The sequence below is a fragment of the Crocodylus porosus genome, unplaced genomic scaffold (assembly GCF_001723895.1).
Source record: "Crocodylus porosus isolate Cpor-Errol unplaced genomic scaffold, CroPor_comp1, whole genome shotgun sequence".
Taxonomy (NCBI): Eukaryota; Metazoa; Chordata; order Crocodylia; family Crocodylidae; genus Crocodylus; species Crocodylus porosus.
Genome location: NW_017728921.1, coordinates 16407151 through 16415388, shown reverse-complemented (window position 1 = coordinate 16415388; position 8238 = coordinate 16407151). Strand labels below are relative to the sequence as shown.

Sequence of the window (8238 nt, the reverse complement as noted above, 5' to 3'; positions counted from 1 at the left end):
TCACACCAGCACTGCCGAAATACTCCACAAAGTTAAACCTGTCAATTGAGATGCACAAACAAGATCCAGAAGAGAGAAAGGTCAGAAGACAAAGTACAGGGCCACCCCCCCCCCCATCTCCAATATTTAGAGCTTGAAAACAGTGAGGCAAATCGATTGATGGTGTAACCCGGCTGACATGCAAGGAGTGAAGTTTTGGGTGTGCTTGGCCCTGTTTATTTAGGAGAGGTCTAAATGCCAGCCGCCGCTGTATGCCCAGCTCTGTTGACAGAGTGAGCTGTTTGCCGAGTCAGGTAGGCTTTGCCATCATATAGCAGACACAGCACGCTGTGCAGAGGTGTTGTCCGTATGCACGAGAGAGAGGGTCGCTGTCACAGAATGGGAGGATATGGGGTGTGGGAATTAGCCTGTCCTTCCTGCTTGGTAGCTTGGTTGTTTGTTTAGGTTAAAAAGGAAATTGCATCCATTTGTGCAGCCCAAAGTCTAACAATTCACAAAATAAACATTTGCAACCACAAATGCACTGTGAAATCCTGCAGGTTTCTTTACTCTCTCTGGTGTCTGAGCCTATTGCTGGAGCCAGCCAGTGACCAAAGGGCATCGATGTCTTTTGGGACAGTGGCAGCAGGAAAGTGCCATGTAAGACTCTGAATTGAGTTCCAAGTGCTTTAATAATGTAACAGACCTGGTAAGAACAAAAAATCAGTGTCTCTTACTGGACTTCTGACTTACCAGAGCAGGTTGGAAATTGGTTTGAATCTCACCTGAGCAGCTCTCCTCCTACCAGGGTAATAAATGAGAACTGGCACCTTTTTTGCTTTGGCTCACACTGAGGTTTTACTTACACAATGCAGCTGTGCTGCACAGTCCACCAAAGTTGTGTGTGGAGCCACTTGGGGTTTCTAAGAAAATCATTTGAGCCACCACTGGTTTCATATTGCATGAATGGGAAAAATTATTTAAGTGTTTGTGTGTTATGCTAATTATTGGGCTGATTAATTTATTTGCAGGTAGCAAAGACCAGAACCCCTATTCTAGTTAACAGTACTAGACATAAGATATAGGGCCCCGTGTTCATAGGTGTTGACCTGATTTATGATTCCAGCTCTTTAATGGCAATTGAATCTGCTGCAATTGATTCTTGATGTCAAAACAACATGCCACCTCATCTGAGGAGACGTAGAGAACAGCAGTCACCCTGACTCTGAAAGCAATTTCCATGGGGAATAAATGCAATTCAAAAACTGTCGAGCAACAGGTCAGGATATGAGCAAGAAGGAATCCTAGATGTATGTCATTAGAGGAAAAGAGGTTCGTAAGAGAGAAGTGGGTATAGTTTATAAAGCAAATTGAAAATGAGTCCTGCTATTCAGTTCTCTGGCCATCCATTCCCCAGAACGGTGCACTCCTGATAGCTCTGTATTGCTTTGGGCTCAGTACTGGCAGATGGAAGTGGCTGGGAGGTACAGTCAGTAAATAGGGAACAGTCAACTTAACCAACTGTACAGCCCTGAGCAGGGGCAAGCTGAGTGCTTCTGATAAATGCACAGTCCCACAGAGTGTGCCTGTGCAGATATCCTAGGCATCTGAGTCCCTTGGAAAGCAATGCCCAGTGTCTGGGATGTCCTTCCGCTGCATGGTCTCTGCAACTTACTAACCTATTCATTTACTAGATGCAGCTGTGTGGTATTTCCAGGATTGTCACAAAAAAGCACAGCAGGGATAGGAGTCAATTGGGCATTGCAGGAACAGGCACATACTGACCAAACCATGGTAGTTAGTCCCCAGCAGCTTCTTGTCTGACACAGCAACTCTCTTAATAGACCAGGCAGAGCATCCATGGGATGGGACTATGGAACAGATACAGTTTGTACTGTGCAACCCTACATGAGCTTTTCTGTCCCTTCCACTCAGGATGGGACACCATCAATTCATAGATTGTTAGGGGCTGGAAGAGACCTCACAGATTATTGGGTCCAACCCCCTCACTCTAGGCAGGAAGACAACTGGGGACAAGTGACCCCAGCGAGGTGACTGTCCAGTCTCCTCTTGAAAATCTCCAGGGTAGGTGACTGCACCACCTCTGGAGAGAGTTTATTCCACAATCTGGACACCCTAACTGTGAAGGAGTTTTTCCTGGTATTAAGCCTGAAGCACCCTTCCAGGAGTTTATATCCACTGGTCCTGGTCTTCCCCAGGGGTGCCCTAGTGAACAGCTGTTCACCAAGCTCCTGATGCACTCCTCTGATATACTGGTAAATGGCTATCAAGTCCCATCTCAACTTTCTCTTCTTTAGGTTAAAGAGGCCAAGGTCCCTCAGCTTTTCCTCATATGGCTTGTCTTGCAAGTCCCTGATCATATGGGTGGCTCTTCTCTGGACCCTCTCAAGGTTTTCCACATCCTTATTGAAGTGCAGTGCCCAGAACTGGACACAGTACTCCAACTGCAGTTTCACCAGTGTGGAGTACAGTGGGAGTATCACTTCCTTAGTTTTACATGAGATGCAATGGTTAATACATGCCAGCGTGTTGTTTGCTCTGCTGGCCACCACATTGCACTGATGGCTCATGTTCATGCGATGGTCATTCATTACCCCTAGGTCCCTTTCAGCCATGATGCAAGTCAGGCTGTCACCTCCGAGCCTGTATGTATGTTGAAAGGACGTTAGGATGATAGCAAAGGGCAGCAGACACTTGTCTCTAAACTTTGCACCTTGGTGTTCCATCCAAAATCAGTATCACTCCCCTCTCCCTATGTTTATTAGGGGGTGAGAGCATGTTTCCATTCTCAGGTGCTCCATTTTCTACTGGTCTCTAGTTAAGCACTGATGGTGCAATGCCTTTCCTAGGAAACAGTGTTTCTTGGAATCAGAGTAATCTGAATTTCCCTGCAAGGCTTTTGCAATATGAGTCAATGAACTGGTGAAGTACAACCCCATGTGGTAGCTTATGGAGGAAGGGTATATTAAGAAGCAGTAGGTGAGGTGATGGTCACAAAGCTAAAATGGTAGGAGGAAAACATGGTGACAGAGTAAAAAAAAAAAAGAAGCAATTATGAGCAATTACAGCATATCTCCCCTTATCAAAGGACCAACAAGATTCAGCTGATGTTGGTGAAAACAAAAGTGCTCCCTGATTGGAGACAAATATCTGCTCTTTGACATCTAAGTCATTCAGACCTATGATCAAAGATGGTGCTCCGGGGCAAACAACTCATTATCTTGCGAAAGCTGCATATGGAGCCAAACACACCAATAAGCAGTTTAAGCCTGTGCCCATTGCTCTCTGCCAGGGCTTCGCCTCTAAATCTCAAGAGTCCTAAGCAATCTTCCATTTCTGGCACCCCATTCTTTGAATAGGGAGCTCCAGGACCACCAGCTGTCTGGCTCCTGGCCACATAAATTTGCCTCCTGGATGCTGGATCATTTATCTGACAAGTTTTGTCAGAGATCATGTTACTAAACACTTCACAGCAGCCTGTTCTTGCTGTACCGATAGCACCAAGCTGTAACATGAGGATGCTGTCAAATGCTGGTATAACTCTTTAAACTCAGACTAAATCCTTTCAGGCTAAAGATCCTGTACACAGTTCCAAGACACCTTTTGGCTGTTTGTTCCAGTGGTGGGAGAGGACCCTGGTGTGTCAGGCTGATGACAGGCACCATCCTGCAGACTGGCTGTAAGCCTTGTTAGGCAGCTGGGCAGGCATCAGGGCTGGAGCTCTCTGAGCACAACTCCAGGGAAAAGAAAGTTGCAAGATGATGCTGGGGAAGGATAGAAGACAGCAAAGAGCCAAGAAGAGCAGGTGGGTGGGGAGGCCAATTCTGGGCCCCCAAGCCTCAATGGAAAGAGGAAGCAGTTCATTATGATTTTCATGCCATGCAGGAGCTAACTGTAACTAGGCCCTTACCTGCGTGAGATTGCTCGGGGTTATTGCCTCCTGGTGTTCTCCTGCCCAGAACGGAATCTGGAACAAAGGGACAAGAGAAGGGGCAAATGCAAGGGAGTTTCTTAGATGAGGCTACTTTCTCCCCACCTGGAGAAAAGCCATGCTCCTGCAAACCTCCCAACATGCTTCCAACCCTCCCTAGAATCTCTAGCATCTCCCACTTCCCCACACAAGCTGAGCCCCCTCCCCCAAAAAAATGTACGTGCCACCCACAGACATTATAACTACCTGTCAACAGACTCTCACTTCACCCAGGAGAAACTACTCCACCCGTTACAGACTTATCCCATGCAAACATCTGGCCCTCTCCAATACCTCCAACTGAGAAGGCTTCCAAAATTTGACCTCAGCATGGCTCTGTCCCTTTTGAACCTGCAGCCTCTGTTACTCAATTCCCAGACTTCCCTCTCCTATAAAGTCTCCCTTTCAGCAGAAAAGGGGGTTCCAGATTTTGAGTTCAGCTTATTTTCCTATCCTCTACGTTACTAGGAAGCTACTTATGGCTTGTCTACACACAAAATGATTATCCCAGAATGGCTGTTTCAGGAAACCCCCAAGTATAGAGAAGCTCTGAAAGGAGGGAAGAAAATGTACAGCCCTTGTGGGCAGGTGTTGGTGAGAAAGGAAAACCAGACATCACCAGCCTCTAGGGCTTGAGAGAACGGAGAAATAGGCAGGAGACCTCCCTCTCTGCAAGTGCCGGACATATCCCTGGACTCACAGGCACAGAGCTGACTTGGTCCCTGGGGGAGGCAGGGTGCAGAGGGACAGGGGGGCTCAGGTCCCCTCACTCACCTTTGAACAGCTCCACATGCTTGAACTCAAAGGAAATGTTGTTTTTCTTGGCAAAGATGTAGATGGCACGGCAAGGCTGGGAGAGCAGGTCCAGGTAGAGCTCCAGCCCCATCCTGTCTGCTGGGCACAGGGAGTGGAGGGGAGAGAGGCAGAGAGTCCACGTTCGTATGGCTCTGGGATCAGCAGCATGCAGAACAGGGAGAAACTTCTTTCGTGGGCAAACAGTTAACTTTGAACCAATAGGGAAAGCCCTTCGTCTGCCAGCCAGATGTTCCTCCAAGGGAAGGGAAAAGGGCAAGGACTACAGTAGGTGGGTGGTAACTTTTACTTTCTCATTCAGGAAAGGATTAGGCATTTCCATAGGTACACTGACAGCAGGCATGGCTATGTAACTGGGGTGGGGACAAATACAAGGGAGAGCAATGAATAAATCTTGGTTCAAGATAGGACGAGCTGGCAAGCGACGTCCACTGCTCATTATTGTTGCTGCCCCCTTGCACTCCCCACATCTGTTTGTTCTCTCCACCCAAGGTCTCCCACACACATAGGCTGTCAGCTTTCAGGGCCAGGCACTGTCTTTCCATAAAGTGTGTGCACAGCACCAGTGAGAGCAAAGCTCTGAACTCACAATGCAAATAAAATGTACTCACAAGGCATGTCTACATGTTCATTAATGTGCAGTGGTTACTGTGCATTTAATTTAGTATTTGTATAATCAAGTACTAAATAAATGGGCAGTAACTGGAGTTACTGCACACACCTTTTTAGCCTAATAATACTGTGCAGTAGCATATTAGCACTGTCCATGCTATGATGCACTACTGTGCAGTGTTATTAGGCTACCGTGCAGTTAGCATCTTGTGTAGTTGCACCCACAGTTACTAACTGCATAGAGGTAAAGAAGGTAAAGAAGAAGAGGAGTATACCTGCTTGGGAGGAGTATACCTGCTTGGCTTGAGCTTGCAGGGAAACAGTGAGGGGAGCCCAAGCAGAAATGGAGCTTAGGCTGGCAGCAAAAGTTAAGGATAACAAAGCACCATTCTTTAAGTACATAGGAAGCAAAAAGAAGGTGCAGGGTAACTTAGGGCCCCTTCAGGATGAACTAGGGCAACTAGTAACAGATAAGATGGCCAAAGTGGAGCTTCTAAATAATTCCTTTGCATCCATGTTCCTGGACATGAATACAAATACACATCCCATTGGGACTTTAGGTAAGCCCAGTATAGATACCAACCCACCAACTGTTCATGCTGACATAGTAAAGGGGCACCTGCAGGGGTTGAATGTATTCAAGTCAAGAGGACCTGATGATCTTTATCATAGGATACTTAGGGAATTAGCTGGAGTCATAGTGGAGCTGCTGGCACAACTGTTTGAGCACTCATGACTTGGACGAGGGAGCAGAAAGCACCTTGTCCAAGGGGAGGTACACAAACTAGATGTCAGGAAGCAAATCCAGGCTGATTTGGACAGGCTGCGGAGGTGAACAGAACAGGATACAGTTTAACAAGGATAAGTGTCACGTGTTGCATGGGGAGGAAGAACGGTCAGCACTCCTATAGCCTGGGAGGGACCACTCGAAGTAGCACAACTGCGGAAAGGGATCTCAGAGTCGTCGTCGACTCCAAAATGAACATGAGTCACCAGTGTGATGAGGTAATAAGTAAAGCTAACCACACTCTTCCTTGCATGACAATAAGTGCATCACAAACAGGTCTAGGGAGGTGATACTTCCTCTCTATGCGGCTTTGTTCAGGCCACAGGTAGAGTACCGCGTCCAGTTTTGGTCACCGCACTTCAGGAGGGATGTGGATAACCTGGAAAGGGTTCAGAGGAGGGCCACTTGTCTGGTTAAAGGCCTACAGAAAAAACCCTATGTGGACTGATTGGGAGACCTGAACCTTAGCTTCCACGAGACGAGGCTGAGAGGTGATCTCATGGCTGCCTACAAACTTGTTGGGGGGAGGGGGCGGGCAGCAAGAAATAGGGGATACAGTTTACCTGGGTGCCTGTTGGAGTAACTAGAAATAATGGCTACAAACTGGAAGAGAGCAAATTCAGATCGGACATCAGGAAAAAATTCTTTACAGTGAGGGTTGCCAAAATATGGAACGGGCTTCCAAGGGAGGTGGTGTTGTCCCCTTCCTTGGAGGTATTTAAAAGGAGATTGGGCAGACACCTGGCTGGGGTCACCTGACCCCAGAGCTCTTTTCTGCCCAGGGCAGGGGGTCGGATTTGATGATCTCATAGGTCCCTTCCGACCCTAACAACTCTCCTTCTCAGATTTTGTACCTAAGCAGTGAGAGAGAGGATCTGTGGAAGTGTTTTATTTTCCATATGGTGTGGAGTCCTTCCCACAGACCTAAAAGCAGCCAAAGATGGAACCACAAGGCTAGGAAATAGAAAACAAAATGCAGCTACAACATTACAAGCTTACAACTACTGCAGGCTTCAGCTGATTTTTCATTCTACCTCAGCTGGTACATTACTCAGTTTTTATATAGTTGTACAGTTTTTCTGTTGCAAAGAACTCAGAATAATAACTCAGAATAATAACTCAGCCCAGGGTGTCAAGGGCTTATAGCAAGATTAAAGCCCTTGACTTCAGAAGGGCCAACTTCAATGAGCTTCGGAGATTAGTGGGGGAGGCACTGAGGGCCCAGAAAGTAGAGGAGATGGGAGTCCATGAGGGATGGCCATACCTAAAGGGGCGATCCTCCAGGCCCAAAGGGTAACAGTCCCTGAGAGAAGCAAGGGAGGTAAGAGTGCTCAGAAACCCCCTTGGCTCAGCAAGGGCATTCAGCAGTGCCTGAGGGCTAAAAGGGTGGTGTACAACCAGTAGAAGGGAGGGGCTATCACCAAGGAGGAGTACTTCTCCTTGGCCCTTGGGTGTAGGAGGGCTACTAGGAAGGTCAAAGCAGAGACGGAGCTCAGGCTAGTGACCAGGATTAAGGGCAACAAAAAGCCCTTTTTCAAGTACATTGGGAGTGAGAAGAGGGCACCAGGCAATGTAGGGCCCCTGCAAGACTCAAATGGTAACCTTGTGGCTACGCCAGATGAGAAACCCAATATTTTTAGCAGTTTCTTTGCCTCCGTTTTCTTGAACAGGGACCGGAACTTCCCTCCTGCCAGAGATAGGGACAATCTCAGGGATAGCTCTGTCAGGCCTTGGGTCAGTGCAGATGTAGTTAGGGATCTTCTGGAAGGGCTAGACATTTTAAAATCTGCAGGTCCAGATGCCCTCCACCCAAAGGTGTTGAGGGAGCTGGCAGGGGTCATCGCGGAGCCCTTGGCCTGGCTGTATGAGCATTCGTGGTCAACTGGCCAGGTGCCGGGGGATTGGAAACTAGCTAATGTGGCCCCCATTTTTAAGAAAGGAAAGAAGGAGGACCCATGTAACTATAGGCCCGTAAGCCTCACCTCAGTCCTTGGGAAGATCTTGGAGAAAATCATCAAGGAGCACATCTGTGGGGGGCCAGCAGGGGAGATCATGC

The 8238-nt window shown here is 47.7% G+C and overlaps 1 protein-coding gene across 1 annotated transcript in view; it reads right to left on the bottom strand.

The window, feature by feature from the left end:
* Positions 1-5397, bottom strand: part of LOC109312819 (glutathione S-transferase theta-1-like) — a 14406-nt gene extending 9009 nt beyond the window's left edge. The window contains exons 1-2 of the mRNA XM_019539121.1: positions 4745-5397; positions 3911-3967 (exon numbers count right to left, since the gene is read on the bottom strand). Of these exons, the coding sequence (XP_019394666.1) occupies positions 3911-3967; positions 4745-4856 (169 nt within the window). The 5' untranslated portion in view covers positions 4857-5397. The remainder of the gene's footprint in view (positions 1-3910; positions 3968-4744) is intronic.
* Positions 5398-8238: the final 2841 nt, after the last annotated feature.